Source organism: Bubalus kerabau, chromosome 10 (genome assembly GCF_029407905.1).
Source record: "Bubalus kerabau isolate K-KA32 ecotype Philippines breed swamp buffalo chromosome 10, PCC_UOA_SB_1v2, whole genome shotgun sequence".
NCBI classification, from domain to species: domain Eukaryota; kingdom Metazoa; phylum Chordata; class Mammalia; order Artiodactyla; family Bovidae; genus Bubalus; species Bubalus kerabau.
In genome coordinates this window covers 17,629,116-17,648,920 of record NC_073633.1, presented here as the reverse complement: position 1 = coordinate 17,648,920, position 19,805 = coordinate 17,629,116, and the positions used below count along the sequence as shown (strand labels likewise).

The following is a 19,805-nucleotide window of genomic DNA, read 5'->3' as shown; positions in this document are numbered from 1 at the left end:
TAAACCTATAAATCAATTAACAGATACTTACTGAGCATCCAGTTTGTGCAAAATTTGTTAGGAAGTTACAACACTGCTTTCTTTCTAAAGGAAGTGAGAAAATAAGTAAGACTCATTCAGGGATACAGAGCTCTTGAAAAATGTTACCTAGGGACTTCCCTGGTGGTCTAAGTGGTTAAGAATCTGCCTGCCAATGCAGGGGACATGGGTTCGATCCCTGGTCAGGGAACTAAGACACCACATGCTACAGGGCAACCAAGCCTGAACACCAGCAACTAAAGCCCACATGCCCTAGAGCCTATGCTCTGCAATGAGAAGCCACTGCAATGAGACGCCCACACACCATAACTAGCGTGAGCCCATGCTTGGCAATGAAGACCCAGTGCAGCCAAAAATAAAAAAATAAGTAAGTAAAAATCATTTTTTAAAGTTACCTAAAATAATGCTAACCACAGATTATCAACTTAATATTCTATGCTTACAGAAAGGACAGTTTGGACCAATGACTTTCTATCATAGATCAGCTATGGATCATGGATGTTAATGAAAAAAGAAGACAGTGCAGGTGTGCAGGTATATAGGCATGTGCATACTAACAGCCTGAATACGTTAGACTTCTCATCACAACAAACTCCCAGGCACACCTACCTAACGATGGGTCAGACAACCAAGAAGCACAGGGGAAGATTTCAAAATTCAACCGAAAATTCAACTGTGCTATGAGATGGGAATTATTAATCTAGAGCCAAAGAGAACTTCTCCGTAAACACACATTTTCCAAGAGCCCTCGGGAGAGTCCTACCCTGGCTGTGACCCAGGCGGGTGCCTGAGTCATGCTTTGAGCCTGGCTGCCTTCACAATGCCACAGGCCCCTGGTGGCCAAATCAGGCCAGCACCACAGCCCAGGTAAATATACCCAAGTCAGCAGGCTCCAAGAAAGGCCACAGCACCTCTCAATTTCCCTTACTGACAGACACAGGGACTCCAGTGCAGAAAGCTTCTGGCTATTTCTATTTTGCTTTCAACTGAATGTGATTTCAGACCCTTTGTTTGAAAGACTTTGCCTAATTATTAGGGAAGACTGTATACTTAAAGCTAGGGAACAGAGAAACTCTGCCCAAATCTGTGATGCAAACAAGGCAGAAAACGCTCTCAGGTTCCACTGCCAGGTCAGAGGGCAGCCCAGCGAAGTACCTTGGTATAGTAAACATTTCTGTTAACAAGGAAGAAATGCTGGCTCTCCTCCCTTTAGCCTCCTTCTGTACTACAAGCAGGGTTACAGTATGAGCAATGGGAGGAGCAGGATTTAAGAGGCACAAACCACAATCAGGCTCACCCAGTGCTGCCTGCGACTCACCTCCCAACCTTTCAATTCTACTGCAGTTGCCAAGGACCTGCCTTCGCTGACTAAAGCTGCTGAAAACTGGGCTTATTTTTAGAAGCCGATTATTAACTAAGTCAGTGGTGCTTTTGTGAAGGTTTTCTATAGAAGAGACAAATGCTTTATGGGAAAAAAAAAAAAAAGAGAGAGCTCAAAACATCAACCCTGAGTTCCCAGCTCTCTGGTTGCTCAGCTGCTACCCCTGAGCAGGAGTCTACTTCCCCAAAGACAAGAACATTCCTGTTCTGATCAGGCAGCATCCAGGTACCCCTTGGGTCTCAAAATCCAGACTGGGCAGTACAAACACAGCTTTTTTCTAGAAAAGGTCAGCCCTAGCCAAGTGCATTGAGAAGACAGGGCTCAGTGCATGCTGATGACAAATTTAAAGTGCATCCCAATAATGTATGTATCTGAGCAATACATAAGTGGACAGGTGTGATAAAAGCAAACACGGGAAGATGTTAATGGCAGAACTGAGGTGGTGGGTTTAGACTGCACATTACACAATTCCTGCAACTTTCTGTACTTCTGAAATTTTTTATAGTAAAGCACTGGGGGAAAATGCCCAGTGACAAAGGACATCATGCAAACACTGTGATACAGAGAGGGCCAGAGAGCCTGGGAAGGTGGGATATGGCTAATGAACAGAGCTCTACATGACAGCACCTTTCAAATGGGGAAGCTGAGACAAAGCAGAAATCCCCAAAGAGAAGTGGCAGGCAGCCATTAGAAAACTGTCCTGGCAAAGCAGCCGGTGCAGGAGCTCTTCTGCAGGAGGCCTGTGCAGGGACCAAGGAAGGGGTGAGCGTGCCCAGCCAAGAGCAGAAAGCTACCCTGGGGCATGGCTGCTTAGACTTCAGGCCACAACTGCTTCCTTGCAGGGCCCCGTCCCTGGCAGCGCTGAGCCTCTCCACTAGCACTGAAGCAGTTTCAGCTGGGCCTAGGCACCCCAGAAACAGGGGCCCTGACTCTCTCTTGAGCCCAGGCCTGACCGCGCCCGTCCTGGCCTGCCTCATCAGTTGGTCAGCACATATCACCTAGTGGGTGTCCCACACTGCGCTTGGCCCCAGAAAGCTTTCGACGGCCAGTTTCCCAGGCTCATCTTTCCCAGGTAATTACCTCCTCAGGTAATTCCAGAGACACCTTGTTTTGAGGACTTAAGTGAGAAGATCTCACTCTCCCCAGAGAGCCAAATCCATGGGGGAAAACAACCAACCTGCAGCTACTAGCAATGGGCCAAGAGAATGGGTGCCAACCCCCGTGACACCCTGTGTCGTCTCCTCTGGGAGGGAAAGGCTGAACCTGGGCAAGGAGCACGAGGCTGTGATCAGTATCTCTGAATCCAGACTGAAGAAAGAAGGGTTCCAGGATGAGGAAGTCTCAACACAGGTCAATTTAAGACAAACAGAAAGACTGAACGCCATGTGGCAATATGCCACATACGGCCAATAGAGAAAGGTTCCAGCAGGATCTGATAAATGAAGAGGCCACTGACTATCAATGTTTAGGGCCTGATCCTAACCTCTGAAGCAAGCACCCTGGAGGTCAACCATGCTCAAACCTACAAACCACCTCCTGGCTCCTCTATTAGAGGAAGAATAACCTCCAGTTCCGTGCTACCCTCTAATAAAGGGGTTGGAGGTTACTCAGGAAAGAACTTCTGATGGTTCAGAAGACAGTAGGCATGAGGAGACACATATCTGGGGCTCAAAGAGCCCCCATGTCCACAGCGACACCCTCACCGTGACACTGCTCTCAATGTCCCCATCCCTGCAGCAGCTCATGTGGCACTTTGTACTAATAGGCACTAAAATAAGTGCATGTGAAGCTGATTCCATAATGATTAACTAATGTAATGAACTGACTGGCTATGAGGGCCAAAAACCACAGAAACACAAAGGGTTAGCATGGGGAGGGGTCCCTAGAAAAGATCCAGTCCAAACAGTTTTCTGCAGAGATGAAAAAATCCTGAGAGGGTACATGACTTACATAGCGTAATGGAGGCAATATGAAATTTAAAGAAGGTGGATCTGGTTAGTGACATCAGTTAGAGTTCAGCTCTGACACTTACTGGTTATAAAACTTAGACTATTAAACCTCTCAAGGCCTTACTCTCTCCATCTACCAGCTTGGGGTAGGAGTGGGGATCAATCCACATCACATGACAGGGCTGATATGATTAACAAGTCACATAACATGAAAAGGACTCAAGTGGCAGAAGATGCAAAAGCTAGTTCCACTGTGTCGAGCCATGCCGCCACCCATTCTCTGTTATTTTAGCAAGACCCAAGAGGGAAAAAGGTTGCTCAGGCCTTTCCTGTTTTACCACTGCTTGATCACCATCACCTCCACCCTCTCACCCTTCTAGTTTTCAAGGACCTCCACTGCCATTTACACATTTTCATCCAACTCTTGGGCTAAAGCTGGAAAACCATCATCAGCACAAAGAGCACAAGAAACCCCAGGGACAAGCAGCAGCCCTGCCCCTCTGCCCTTCCCCACCCCACCAGGCTGAGAATAATCGGCACCCCAGGCCTGGGTTGAGACCAAGCCAGAAACGCTCACACGCTTCCCACAGAGACTGCTTCACTCTAGCGGAAGCAAGAAGGGATGAGAGCTTTCTCAGGGACCTTCAGGTGCACCAAAGACATATTTCAGAACCTACGTTCCATATGGTACTGCAAAGACAGTCAACACATGCCTGAAACCCGGTGTATGGCATTTCTTAATCATTAAAATGAAAAGATGTTCAATTTAACAGGGGCATCGGCAAGGGACAAACATCCTGGGAGGGTTCTCCTACAGTTTATTAAGACCAGGCTTTGGGGCTCTCATTACAGAGCTGAGGGCAGGTCTAGAGAGTCAGGAAGGAAGCAGAGAAGTTGCTGAGGGACAAAAGGCAGGGACTGAAAGCAGAGCACCCATGAAGCAGGGAGACTCGGTCACGTTAGCCTTGGTCTCTGAACTGTCAGCTCCAGTGAGGATAAAGCAAAAGCTAAAGTCTACAAAAGGTATACTCTGAGTCAGGTAGAAGGCTTACATCTTTTATTTTAATCCTCACCACAACAAGGCAGGTATAATAATGCCCATTTTACAGATGAGGAAACGGAGAATCAGAAAGATAAAAAACTTTCCAAGGACACGACGAGAAAGTGACATCTATAAACAAATAATTATTGAGCACCTGCTGTGGCTTTGGAGACACAATGGCAAACAGAACAAAGTGTCTGCTTGGATTTTTGTGAAGAAGGGAATTATGAATCAACATCTCAGATACCAAAGTGCCCTGTGCCATGCTGCCTATTGGGGACAGAAAAGATTAGCAACCTTAAAGCCAGCCTCTCTCCCTTTGAACTTCTGGCCATCAGGGATGGAAACAGATCCTCAATCCCTATCCAGTAGACTCAACAAAGTGCACTGGGGTGAGAGAGCCTTGGTTCAAACTTTACTAATTCTACTTAGCAGTCGCCTGACCTTCATTAAGTTATTCCATTTCTCTGTGCCTCAGTTTCCTCACTTGTAAAATGCAGATAATGTACCCAACTCAATAAGGTGTTTGTAGAAATATAATATTAATTTGCTTAGGGTGGTGCTTAATATGATATATACCCAATAGCTATTAGTTCATCAGTATTAATTTTGCTAACCCTGCTCTTATAGCAAGTTATAAACTCTCTGAAAGCAGGGACTCACCCACTTTCACTCATCTTCATAACCCCTGAACCATGTACCTAGTACACAGCATGGCATGTAATATATGGGTTTAAACTACATTAACCAGGCTTGACCCACATCAAAATCTTGGGATCAAGAAAACCGAGACATGTGCTCCAGGTACAACCTAGGGACACCTGGTTGCTGCCACCTCTCTGAAGAGACAGGGACTTAGGAAGGAGGCCTGTCATTTTCTTGGTTAATCCAACTTCTACAGTCAGGTTTCCTAAATGCCCCAGACAGTGATCTGGATCCAGGGAGGAAGAAGGAAGCAATAGGTCAGGTCACATCTCAGAGCAAAGGTCAAACTGGAGCCCCCAGCTTTCCAGGCCGCTCTTCAGAGGCTGCCAGGCTGCCACACACCATGTGCTCCATGCAGATGCTGATCTCGCCGTCGCTGTAGAACGCCCCGTAGAAGCCCACGATGTAAGGCGAGTTGCACTCATGGAGAACCTGCAGCTCCCTTATGATCTGGTTCCGGATGGCAGGTTTGATCTCCAGGTGAATTAGCTGGGGAAAGAAAGTGGAAGGAAGAGAAGCTTTAAACATATGGATGGATGGAGGGGTGGGTGGGTGGATAGACAGAAGTTTTCTGAAATGCTTAAGCTCCTAAAGGTGGGAAGAGAGGAAACAGGCAAGTTTCAACAAACAGGTTACTGGCCAGCTAGAGTGCTGAGTGCCAACACAACCAAGGCAGGTGTTGGCACTGGAGGAGCTGTACCCAGGGGAGGGACAGTTGTGCCTCCACTCCCAGGAGCCAAGACTGAGGAAGAGGGGCTCTTTTGCTCCCAAGAACAAAAGGACCTGGGAAGCTGAGAGATGAGGGGAAGTGGCCTTAGAGACTTGGTTGATACCCAAGGGTTGCAGGACCAGAAGGGGATGAGGAACTGGGTCTGCCAATCTAAGCTGCCCAGGAGACTTCCCCTTGACCTTAGGAGCCTGATGTGGTTGAGATTTAGCCAAGGCCTGGGGGGCCTCCTTATCTTCGCCCCGCCACGCTGTCCCTTGTTTCAGCTGAGGAGACAGGTGACAAAAACATGAAATGGTTACCAAATAAGGCTGAGCTTCTAAAAAGAACCATGGACAATGAGTGTCAGAAGACATGGAAGCAGCGGTTAGCAGCGTGGGCGCTAGTGAAAGCTAGACAGGAGGTGGGCCTTGAAGATGGGAAGTGTTTGAAAAGATGGAAGGAACAGCATGAGCAAAAATATGTGGACAGAAATGAACATGGTGTGCTGCAAAACATGGAAGAGTCCAAATCTGCTGTCCAGAAAGAGGAGGACTCAGGGTCACCAGGGAGGCACGTCCAGCTCAAGGACTGCACGCCAGGGTGCAGAGCCAGGACGCCATACTGCAGGGAGACGAAGGGGAAGCATGGGCAGGGGTGGAGCTCAGAGAAGCAACACGAAGTCAATGTTTTGTGTGTCCCTGCTAAGTCGCTTCAGTCGTGTCCGACTCTGTGCAACCCCAGAGATGGCAGCCCACCAGGCTCCCCCGTCCCTGGGATTTTCCAGGCAAGAACACTGGAGTGGGTTGCCATTTCCTTCTTCAATGTGTGTCCCTGGGGCTGGGTAAATGAAAGCAGCCCCTGCTCTTGAAAAATGGCAAATGAGCATCTCAGCTTTCTTTCTAGAGCACCCAGAAAGCTAACAAAAGGTCCCTTGCTATTATTTTCCAGTCTGGGGAGTGGGATAAATACACTAACACATCATGAGTGTGTTTATCTGTAATCTAACAGATAACACGAATTCAAACTTCAAACAGCACAAAAGTGTACTGAATGAAAAGTCAATTTTCTTTCCACCCTTGTCTCCAGGCCCCCAGGTCTTCTAAGAGATAATCCAATTACCTGTCTACCAAGGCAAGCTTGATTCAGTCCTTTTTTTTTTTTTTTTAAAGTGCCCTCACCTTTCTGGCCATAACGAGTCCGGACGGCTTGTGGGAGACCTTGAACACCACACCTCCATTGCCGGCACCCAGCTCACTGATCTTCTCAAAGTCATCATCCTTCAGTTCCCCCACCTTCTGCTTCTGGGTCAGAAAGGCCTCGAGGCGCTTCCGCTGCTGTTCATCGAGCTCCAGCTCCTCCAGCTTCTTCTGCAAGGCCTCCAGGTTGGTCCTGTCCCAAAGCGGGGAGCACAGGTCAACACCGGCAACAGAGAAGCCCACCCAAAGGAGTGCTCCTGCTGTGGAGAGCTCCAGCGCTGGGGCCAGAGAGAGAGCTGACGGAGGCGGCTCGGGGAGGGTCTCACCTGCTGTGGCTCTGCCCCCTGCACTCCACCACCCCTCACGGTTCACCACGGACACACTTCCCCTCTCAAGGCCTGGTCTCCTCGTTTGTAAAATAAGGGAATGAGTTCTCTCTCAATAGGCTCTGGGCCTACAAAAGGAACCACAGAATCTACTAAACTCCAGAGTGAGCCACCTTACTCTGTCTTAAAACCCCAGTTTCAAAAAGTCCCACGAGTGTTGGTTTTACAACACCATAAACAAAATACAATCTATTTCCTAAAATCACTAAATTGAAACCAAAGCACATCATCAAAACAGGCTCTAACCTGAATCACAACAGAAACCCTCCTTCTCCATGTGATCAGATCAGGAACAAGGTGAATCAAAACAGAGCAAACAGGATATACCTAAAATTTTTATTTTTGCAACAAACATAAAGTGCATTCATTCACCCACCTTCTTTGAGTAAGAACTCCACATCACCTTTATTACATGAACCAGAAGAGAATACAGTGCCTATCATTTCCAAATTCTTTCAGGTGGAGTAAAGATGTCAACAGAATAATCTCCATAAAACTTTAAAAGTTGGATGACTTTCTCCCATTTTAATGCTCACCAAATTTGACAGTAATTTTTTTTTTTACTGACTTGGCTTTACTGAGTCTTTGCACGGCTCTTAACCAGTCTTCACAGAGGGAGAAAAAAGAAAACCACTTCGTTTGCAATCATATTTCATCAGTTTATCGTATATTTAAATACATACATTTCTTAATTACAATTCCAGCTATAACTGTAGAAATGACTTTGGGGACAAATCATCTCTTGGTAAGCACATAATCCAAACAGTGGGTGCCAGAGTGAGTGGGTGTGGCAGAGAGCAGCCCACTAGTGCGTTTTACATAAAGAACTGAAAAGTGCTCATTACCTCCTGGGAACCTGTGAAGAGAAGGGTGGTAAGGAGCGCTTCTACCGTGTTTCATTTTTGTCCTTAGTCTAGACAAACAACACAGGTGGCAAGACAGGCAGGCATTACGCATCAGGAAGTTGGTGACCCCTTCCCCTCAACAGGCGCACCATTTCTGAGCTTGAAGGGTAAGAGCAGCATCGTCTTCCACTCTTCGTTCACATTATACTCCAAACCTTAAGAAGGAGATGGAGACCCTATGCCTCCCCAGTGTATGGGAGGATCCAATACTGCCTTACAAATAACACGGTACACGGGGCCGAAGAGGACACGGGGCTGACTTTCCCATCTTCCTCACTGGGTAACTCTGCGGGGAAAGAAGGCTGGGGCCATCAACTGAACTGTCCCCTAAAAATTCGTTAAGTTGAAACCTTAACTAGTGTTTAGAGAGAGGATTTTTAGGAAATAATCAAGGTTAAGTAAGGTCATATGGGTAGAGCCCTATTCAGATAGGACTGATAGTCTTGTAAAAGAGGTGGCCTTCCCCCTACACACTCCAAGGAAAGGCTGTGTGAAGATACAGCAAGACGGCAGTATCTACAAGCCAGAAAGAGAGGTCTTGCCAAAACCCAACCATGCTGGCAAGTCAACCAGTCCTCATCTCAGACTTCAAGCCTCCAGAACTAGGAGAAAAGTAATTTCTGTTATGTAAACCACCCAGCCTATGGTATTTTGTGATGTAGCCCCCGCAGACTGAGACAGTTGGTCAATATCATCATCCTGAAAGGCTCAGCTCAGCCTCATGCTCCCCTCAGGCCCTCAGGTAGGGACGCTGGAACCATGGCTGCTGGGAGTGCACAGCTCACACCCTCTGGTTTCCCTTCTCTAAGGTCTCTCCACAAAGGAGCCCATTGATGACAACATTTAGAAACACACGTCAAATGCAGACAGACCTCACAGCTAAAACCTGGATGAGGTTACAGCTGCCTGGAGGGTCAGTAGTCTGACTGGAAATGCAGACTCAAAAAGCACTCTAGAACACACACACACAGGGACACGTCCCTGGTGGTCCAGTGGTTGACTCTCGGCGCCTCCAATGCAGGGGGCACAGGTTCAATCCCTGGTTGGGGAACTAAAATCCCATATGCCATACAGTGTGGCCAAAAAAAAGAACATACACACACATACACACCCGGACACTGAGCATGTATGAGGGAGAGAAGAAACGGGGGCTAGATGAAAAGATCATCACTCTCCTTAATAACACTGTATTCTCTTTTGAGTGTTTTACACATATTAATGCGTTTAATCCACACCCCTACAATTACAACAGACAGTGAACTCAAGCACAGACAGGGGAAGTAACTCTTCCAAGGTTGTAAGCTAGTAAGTGGCAGAGCCAGGATTTAAACCTGGGCAGAGAGAATCTCTAACCTTAATCATGAGGCTGTATTACCTCTTCAAAAAGTTCCATACTTTCAAGGGTGGTGACTTGCAAACATGGGTGAGATTCTAGGGCGGCGCACTTAACACACCAGGGCTCAACCAGACGAAAAAATGTATAAATGGTGTCCCTACATGAAGAGCACTTTGCCTCAGATGCCATCCTGTCTCCCTTGTATGCCAATCTGAACAACTGCCTCGTGAGAAACACTGGCCACAAGAAGCCACACCCATTTGGAGGCTGAGGAGGGGGAGGGGGGAAGGTGGGAGGGACGCTGACTCTGCTCATTTTCTGACTCTGCAGAAATAAGGAATTCTCCCACTTTGAGGAAGAAAAACTAAATCTGGGCTTTGTGCCACCTTCCTCCCTGCCCTCCCTCCTGTGCTTCACGGTCCTTCCGCCTACTCCATCAGCTAAGGACCCAGCTTCTGATTTTGCTTTCAGAGGGTGGAGCCACGGAGCGAGGAGACATGGCAAAAACTACAAGCTACGGTGGCAAGACTTTCCTGACGACCGGGGGTGGACCAGTGTCACCAAATTAATGAGTCACAGTAATCAGAAATCCTGGATGCTTATCCCGAACTGGGCATCAGCTAGCTGGGTGACCATGAACAAGTCATTTAACTTGACAGTCTGTTTTCTCTCCTATAAAAGAGAGTAGGAAGATGCTTACTTCACCAGGACAGGATTAAAACAGAAAACTAATGGGACAAAACACAGGCATTTTGACACATTTCAACACAAATGTTGGGGCAGGTGGGAGTGGGTTGAAGGATAAGGAGAAGCCACAGCATCAACAGCAGGCTCCAAATGCTACTGTCTTTTGTCCTTTCTGTAATTTAATTTCCTGTAATTTAAAAATTATTAAAAAGCCTCTAAAAGTGTTTTAAAAACTATTTCAGAGAATGAAAGACAAAAGATTTTATCTGAAGGTGAAAGGAAAATCCTGGCCACAAAACGACTTTCACGACTCATTAAAGAGAAATCAATCAATAAGATATCAGCATTCAGTACTGCTTCCTCTCACACGGGGAACAGATAATGTTCAACAGGGCTCATCTGTGCCCTCCCAAGGTGAAATGCTTCACACAAAGGAAATAGGAAGAGAGGGGCCCCTCACCTCCAGCCACCCCACAAATCTCCAACACTCAGACGGTGAGAACCAGCCTCTCTCACAATCTTTGGTTTTCACTGAAATCAGCAATATCAGGACTAGGGATTAAGAAAAGAACCTGGAGCCTAGCAGCTTCCATCTCTGACACACCCGGCCCTCTTCAGGGAGCAACCGCGACAGCTCCGACCCCCAGCACGCACACTGCCTACGGCAGAAAGGGAGCAACCCACTGCAACGGGAATCCTGCACCAGGGCGTCAGTAGACACGAGTTCATCCAGACGCACGAGCACAGGCTTGAAATGGGAACACAGAAGAAAAACAAGGGACTTGGAGAAAAACATGGGCTGTCATTCATGTTCTGAAAACACCAGGGAAGCACAATGAAGTGGGTGGGGACGAGCCTACAGAACATCTCCTTCCCTCTCAACTCACCCATCTGCTAAGCCTCATTACACAGCCACAGCTGGAACCTTTCATTCCTGGCTCGATGTTCACATCAAGAAGCAGTACACAAGGCAGCACAGGAGAGACCTGAAAGACCACCTTATGCAACCCATTCCACAAGTGAGGAGATGGAGGTGCACAGAGGGCGAGGTCCCAGAGCTCATGGGTGGCAGGCCTCCCAACTCCTAAACATTGCCACCTTCAACTTTGATGGTCACTGCAACGGGAAGCTGACCCGAAAGGTGGAGGGAGGCAATGTCCAGACCAAGGAATGGGGTCATCAGACTGACACACACCAAACAGAAATGAGCCACAAATGCATGCCAAACTCCAGCCCATTGTCTGTCACCAACCTGAGCACGGTGGCGGCAGGTGGAAGGCCCACCCCCACCAGGAGGAAGCACAGAGGGAAGAGCAGGGGGTGACCCCCACTCAGTGTGCTGGGAGGGGAGGGGGAGCCCCGGTGCAGGTGGGTCTCCTCACCAGAGAGCCCAAGGAGTGCTGAACTTCTCCTCCTCCTGGGGAATCCGGCCAGTAGGGCCAGAAAGCAAGAGGGAAAGAAAGGCAGAAAGGGAACAGCCCCCAGAGACTAAGGATGCGCCCCTGACCTACATCCTATGCACTCCCCCTCTGAGAGGTCTTTTCTGGTATCCTTGATACCTCCTTTTCTGGTATCCTTGGTTTCCACACCCATTAAAAAAAAAAAGGATATGGGGAGTAGGTTGGAGAGAGTGGTCTAGATGTCTCAGGAAGTCTATCAACATGATAGCCAGCTGAGGAGGTACAGAATAAGGCAGAGGGCGTATTTGGACTGAGGGGCTGAGGAGCTTCAACCGGGGAGGTGAGGGGAAAGGGGTAGAGCTGGCATCAAGGGTCTCTACATGGCCAAACCACAGACAGCAGGAGATGCAGGGGGCTACAAAGGCAAGAAGAGAGGAAAAGGGGCCTGGCTGAGGAAGGCCAAGGGGCCAAAGGCACAGCTCACAACCTCCAGACTCCAACCTGGACTAGCCCACCTGTGTTAGCGCAGCCCACCCGTGTGTGCCGACCATGGCCAGCCCCGGACAACATGGTGGGGAGAAGCTTATAGCCCCCCACCTCCATCCTGCAGGTGCTCTGGGAAGGGCTGGTTAACTAACGGGGGAGTAAAATTCCAGGAGTACGTATACAGGCTCTGTGAAAGAGACCAGATACAAAAGAATACACACTATGTCATTCCATCTATATAGAATTCAAAACTAAACTACGCTATTATAAACAGTGATGCAAACTCTAATACAGAATATTATAAACAACAGTAGGATAAACAACAAGGCCCTACTGTGTAGCACAGGGAACTATATTCACTATCTTGTGATAAACCACAGTTGAAAAGAATATGAAAAAGAAGATATATATAATTGAATCACTTTGCTGTATAGAAGAAATTAACATAACACTGTAAATCAACTATACTTCAATTTCTTAAAAATCCAAAAACAAAAACAAATCAAGTTAAAAAGCGATTGCCCTTCGGTGGGGAGGGTGGTGGCCAGGAAGGGACGTATGACGGTCAATCCCACGTGCAGCACTGCTGGGTCCCAGTGCCAATGTACTTCATCAAACATTATTCTGGATGCTTCTGGGTTTTTGGGGGGTTGGGGGGGAAATGAGATGAACATTTAAATTGGTAGACTTTTAGTAAAGCAGATTACCTTCCATAATGTGAGCGGGCCTTACCAACAGTAGAATTCTTCCAGTGGACTGCCTTTGGACTTATAGTGCAACTCTTTCCTGGGCCTCCAGCCTGCCAGCCTACCCTGAAGCTTTTGGCCTTAACAGGCTTCCACAATCACAAAAGCGAATTCCTCTAAAACTTCCAGTCAGTTCTGTTTCCTCTCTCTTTCTCAATCTCAGTATCTCTTGATAATCAGATCAATCCGCCTTGAAAGCTCTGTTCTGATTTCCTTTTATTCTTTTTTTCCCTCTTTGTGTTTCAGCTTGGATAGTTTTTATGAACCCTTCTTTTAGGTCACTGATTCTTTCCTCAGTTCTGTCCAGTTTGCCAATAAGCCTGTTGACCTCTGATGTCATATTATAGGTTTGTTTCATCTCCCCAGGTCTTCGGTAAGAATGCACGCCATTTGACACTACAAGGCCCTCGGTGAATAGTGAGAGGAATACAAAGAAGGGCAAATTAAGACAATGATGTGATGGTAAATAAAAGGTGATTTCACAGATTAAGTGAAAGTGCAATATAAAAAAAAGTACTGGAATCACCAAAAGTGATAAACAAATATTTAATATTGCTATGGTATTGTCAGTAATTGTTGGTTAATAAGAATAATGTGTGATTTGACAGTACCTACTACTGATTTATTGCATACCTGCTGTGTGCCAGGTATTCTGCTAAACATGGATAAGCACCTAAATTCTTACTGCCACCATGGCACAATTGCCACTGTTAGCCCCATTTTACTGATGAAATCCCTGCGTTTTCACATTTTCATGCAATAAATAATAGCATAGAAAAAATGCACAATGTTGTTACACACTACCTTTATTGCCTTTACTGGCTTCACCACCACTCCCAAAAAAGACTTTAGAGCAAAGACTATCCTTCAGGTTCCCTAATCCTCACAAAGAGCCTAGGACACAGATGGCTCTGTAGTTCAGAACATGCTGAGTAATCAAGGTAATTTTTGTAGGATTCTAGAAGAACATATAAAATTTAGATAGCAAAAAAGGAGAAAGGGCATTCCAGCAGGGTCTACAATATAGACTGTGGTACAGAACTGGGAGTAAGAACATTAAGAGCAAAGAACACCGGGAGAATACAGTTTAAAAGTAAAAAAATCAGAAAATGAGAGTCGGGACAGATGTTTATCACTAATTTCACTTTAAATCAAACAGCTTCCAAGCCAATAAGCAAATATTTTTAAAAGTCAACAGAATGAGTTTGACTAAAAGAAATAAATAATCATCACATATTCCTATCCTTCAAAAAAACAACCCAACTTCATCCTTGGAATCAAACTGCCTTCTGAAATCATATAAAGAACCTTCCCATGGCATGTTTCTGCAGACAGGCATGCTGAAACACACACACACACACACACACAGGAACCTCTGGAGTGACAGGATCACCCACTCACACACTCTTCTTAAATACTGAACAACATCCTGAATCAGACAGGGCGTGTCAAATTGTTGCTTGAAAGAACTGACAGCCTATGGTTCCTTCTGCCCCAGTGGACAAAATGTGTTCATATTAGCCACACGTGAGTTAATTTCCGAAGGACCAGTCTTCTGTAGTGGTACCAAAAGAAAAGAAAAAAGTGATTGAGTTTGGAGGGAGAGGAAAAAAGATCAGAAGACAGAGGACAAAAAGGTATGCATCACCTTTACTTAATAGGGACAAAAGAGGGATGTAAGAGTCTGACAAAGAATGAACATTTAGATGCAGTTAAGAGATGAGCTCCTAAATGCTAGTCATGGTATACTCATTAACTCACCTAATCCTCACAACAACATTTAAAAATGGGTATGTTGTTCCTGTTTTACAGACATGGAAATGGAGGCCAGAAGTAGTTAAGTGACTTAACCAAAGCTAGGGTTGGAATTCCAAAGTTTGATCTTTCCCCCACACCAGCTAAAGAGCTCATGTCCTTCAAACAAATCTCTAACTTAGCTCATCCCTAACACCAGGTATTTACCCATTAGTGACTCTGAAGTAAGAAGTGTGTTTGGCTAAGAGGTAAAATCCCTGAGAGGGCAGCAAATTAAATCTACCCCAAAAGAAACTTCTTTCAGAGGAACATCCGAGGCTGACACACAATTTGGTTGGGGAGGGAAGGGTAGAGATAGGACACTGACCAGGTGTCCACGTGGGATGAGCAGTAAACGTTCTGGCGGCCCTGAGAGGGTAGCAGGGAAGGGGCAGAAAGTGACGAAAGAAAGCACCAAGGATGACCTAGGTAGAAAATCCAATAAACCGGTGGTCACCATCAGAAAAACAAAGGCAGCCATCGAATGGGACTCGCTGACTGTTCTTGAAAGGACAAACCGGTGAAAGCGGCCTTAATACAATGCTGCATGGGATTCCACCCACTGGCGAGCCTGACGGACTACAGTCCATGAGGTCGCAAAGGAGTCAGACATGACTTAGCGACTAAACAACAATTCCCTGTTCTAGAGAAAGGCATTTTAGCAACTCCCTGCATAATAATGGCCCACGTTGTTCTGTGAACGACAGGTGCAGGTTGCTCTTCAAGGAGAAAGGATCCAACCACAACCTTAGACCTCATAACCCAAAATGGTGAGGACAGCTGAGTCCCCGGGGCAAAAAAAGATCAATAGCTAGTGCCCAGAAGCAGGAAGATGTAGTCAAAAAAAAAAAAAAAAAAACACAGCACTCAAAACACATCTCCAATTCTAGATCATGTTGAGAAATTTTCATTTCTCCAGACCCGTTTCTCCCCTTAAATACACAAACAGCATGTTTATTACAGCAACATCCTTCTCCTTGCTCAAAGTACAGACAAGAGAGGTCAGCAAACCTCACCTTTGAGCACATACCACCTCTGGGGGAAATCTCACTGCCTGGGCCCCTCTAGCAATCTCAGGGACCAGGGCTAGAAGGCCATACACATGCTCACGGAGGCACTCAAGTTCCTAAACTATTAGTCAGGCTCTCCACTTAAGAGTGACTGGTCTGGCAGAGTCAAAACCTAGCTGGTAGAAGTAACATCATAGACCAGAGAGAATGAAATTTAATGAAAACCCAAACTGACAGTGTTCGTTTCTGTCTTCTGAAAGAAGGTGAAGGGTGAGGAAATAAGTGTGCTCGTAACAAATTCCCTCAGAGTGGAGGATACCTGAGGCCCAGAAGGCTGGCCCATAGTTGAGAAGGGGCTGCTCCTGAGCTCTGGCATAGGCAGAAGCAGGCCTGGGCAGCACAGGGGTGGAGCTGGAGAGATGGATTATATCACAGAATAAAATGGGAGAGACTTCTACGGGGAGTGGCTGTGAAGCAGCAAAAGATGAAGAAAAGGATACACCATGACAGAGTGGCAGAGGTCATCTAAACCTAAGACCACCAAAGTTTATGTTGTCTTTATTGCTACAATACATTCTCCCTACCCCAGACCTTCAGTCTACTCTGCCATGCACACAAACAGCCTTGTGTATATTTTGTTCTTACTGTTGTTTGATGGAAACAAAGGAAAGAGGGCCAAATTCCAAGTTGGTTCAGCACAGAGCAAAGAGAAGAGAAAAAACACAGAAGGGAAATGTGAGTCCCAAAGAAACAGAAGTGACCAAGAGAATCTAAATCTCCAGGACTGCCCAATCTAGAGGAGGGCAGGGTGTAAGGAATGGGAGTAGGTATCTAGGTTACAGCTGTGCTGTCTATAGCCGTGAAAATGCAACACAGATTCATTATGGAGCATCCATGGTGTGATAGGCACTATCTATGCTAGAGGTTAGGGAGGTACAGTGGTGCAAGACAATGTCCTGCCTCACCAGGCTGTGTGTGTGTGTGTGTGTGTGTGTGTGTGTGTAAACAGGGAGACAGAGATATAGAGATGAGAAAGAGACAGACAGATATTACAGTGCAAGCCAAGCACCAGGAAGGGTACTAACAAGTACAGCAACGACTGCAGGGTAAAGGAGACCATAATGCTGAAACTGAGGTGGGCACAGCGGGACATGGGAACAGAAAAAAGACAACTCCATCTAAGATGAGGAAGGGAAAGCAAAGGTCAGAAAGTGTAATGCCCACTGAAGACAGAACTGAAGGGTATCAGTTTCTGCAGCAGGGGGAAAAGCACTCCATGCAGGCTCGGGCATCAGCATGAACAGAAGAACGCTGAAAGCTACAAGCCGTCCCAAGTGATCAGAGAGCAGGTGCGCCCAGGAGAGAGCCCAGAGGAAACTGGAGGCTGAGCTGGGGCGAGACTGTGAAGGACACAGCACATCACGCTAAGGGACTAGGTTTGGGAGGAAACGGGGAGATGCTGGCCAAAGGCTACAGACTTGGGGTTAGAAGACGAACAGGTTCTGCATGTCTGATGCTCAGTACAGTGATTCTAGTCAACAATACTATATTACATATTTCAAAGTTGCTAAGAGACTAGATCTTAAATGTTCTCACCACACATACACACAAAAAGAAATGATAATTATGTGACAAGACAGAGGTATTCACTAATGCTATGGTGGCAATCATACTGCAATACATATCAAATCAGTACAATGTATACCTTAAACGTATGCACTGTTATAGGTCAATTATATTTCAATAAAACATAAAAACTCTTTTAAGTTAAAAAATTTTTAAGACGTGGCCCTCGCACACCAGCCTAAAATGCCTGAGGATGTTGTTTATGGTTTAGCAACAAACAGCAGCCTGGCATCTTAGTTTCTAAAAATGCCATCAGAATTTTTACTTGTTTTACTACTTAAACATTTAAGATACATTCAAGATATCACAATTTGACCAGAATGCAATTTAAGTATGCACTTTTGGGGTCAAATCACCAATAATGCACTCATGCAAAGCAGACATTTAAAGAAGTAAAGAATTCTAGTTTGATGAAACGATCGGCAAGGGGTTAATATATAAAATATACAAACATCTCATATGACTCAACATCAAAAAAACAAACAACCCAATCAAAAAACAGGCAAAAGACCTAAACAGACATTTCCTGAAAGAAGACACAGAAATAGCTAAAAGGCACATGAGAGATGCTCAATATCGCTAACAGTTAAAGAAATGCAGATCAAAACCACAATGAGACATCACCTCACACTGGTCAGAATAGCTATGAACAGAAGTCTACAAATAATAAACGCTGGAGAGGCTGTGGAGAAAAGGGAACCCTACTACACCGCGGGTGGGAACAGAAACCGGTGCAGCCACTATGGGAAACAGTATGGAGGTTCCTTAAAAACAAAAAACAAAGCTACCTTATGATCCAGCAATTCCACTTCTGGGTATACATCTGGGAAAAAGAAAACTCTAATTTGAAAAGATACACGCACTTCAATGTTCATAGCAGCACTATTTATAATAGCCAAGACAAGGGCCCAGCAACAGGCGACTGGCTTGAGAACATGTGGCACACGTACGCAGTGGACGATCACTCCACCAGGAAACAGAATGAAGCACTGCCATGTGCAGCGATGCGGATGGTCCCAGAGAACATAATTCTTAGAGAAACAAATCAGACCAGAGGAAGACAAATATTATATGATATCACTTATATGTGGAATCTAAAAAATTATACAAATGAATCTATATACAAAACAGAAATTGATTCACAAATATAGAGCGAGGAGGGGGACAAATTAGGAGAGATGAACAGAAATACATAAAATAGAAAAGCAACAGGACTTACTATATATAGGACAGGAAATTATACCCAATATCTTGTAAAAACTTAAAATGGAATATAATTGCCAAAAAACCAAGTCACTGCACTGTATACTCCAAACTAACACAGTATTGTAAGTCAACTATACATCAACCTAAAAGAAATTCTAGTTTGCAATCATAACAGAAATAGAGTCAAGAACTGCACAACTCAGAAGACACTGGTTTCCTTGAGAGGATGTAGAAACCTGAAGTCTAAAAACAGCTGAGTTCAACTTTCCAACTCCTTGGAAGCCCACTGGGGAATTCTCTTTTAGATAATCAACTCTCGTTATCTGTTCCAAAGACTGGCTCAAAGAAGCCTTTGATTGTACCGTCAAATCGAGTCTATTATGCATACCAGCTCATTTTAAGGACAGAAGCGTTTCTCTCCTGTCAAACCACAGTCCTGGAGCCAATTCCTAAACCCAACACTGATTCATATTATTGCTATCTATGCAATACATTAATAAATGATGGTTGCTTTTCCAACTATGCTTGAAGCTCACCAAATTCAGTTTGGCTATCTCATTTCATATATGCATTACTGAATGCCTGAGGGCTTTTTATTTGCAGAATTGCACCCTCTGTCAATAATTTACCTCCAATGTATAACCACAGTCTTAACAAAAGACACTAAAATTGTGGAAATAACCCTGAATTTGAAATCAAGAGGTCTACAGCCTCCATCAACTCTGCTGGTAACTGATCATCTAACCTTGAACAAGCTCTCTCACATGTATTAAATGGAAGCATACTCCTGTCCTGTGTTACAAAAGACTGTTATGAACACAGTGAGAATGTGCTCTGAAACAAACAGCTGGCCACATTAAAAGAGATGCTTTTCTAAAATAAACAAGAATACCTTTCCTCTAACTTATTCTTGCTTACAAAAAGAGTGTGATTGTGGGTGACACCTCACATTAATTGTGAATCCTCAAAGAGCATTAAAGAATACATGAATGACCAAAATTAGAAAACAAAATCTACCTAGACAGTACTCCACAGCACATTCAGTCAGTTCAGTAGCTAGTCGTGTCTGACTCTTTGCAACCCCATGGACTGCAGCACGCCAGGCCTCTCTGTCCTTCACCATCTCCCGGAGAATGCTCAAACTCATGTCCATCAAGACAGAGATGCCATCCAACCATATCATCCTCTGTTGTCCCCTTCTC

At 45.5% G+C, this 19,805-nt stretch overlaps 1 protein-coding gene across 2 annotated transcripts in view; it reads right to left on the bottom strand.

Moving 5' to 3' along the window:
- MAP2K1 (mitogen-activated protein kinase kinase 1) overlaps nt 1-19,805 on the bottom strand; it is a 73,526-nt gene that overhangs the window by 30,199 nt on the left and 23,522 nt on the right. For both annotated transcript variants that reach the window (XM_055536767.1, XM_055536768.1), the window contains exons 2-3: nt 7,004-7,214; nt 5,459-5,605 (exon numbers count right to left, since the gene is read on the bottom strand). In XM_055536767.1, coding sequence (XP_055392742.1) covers nt 5,459-5,605; nt 7,004-7,214 — 358 coding nt within the window. The remainder of the gene's footprint in view (nt 1-5,458; nt 5,606-7,003; nt 7,215-19,805) is intronic.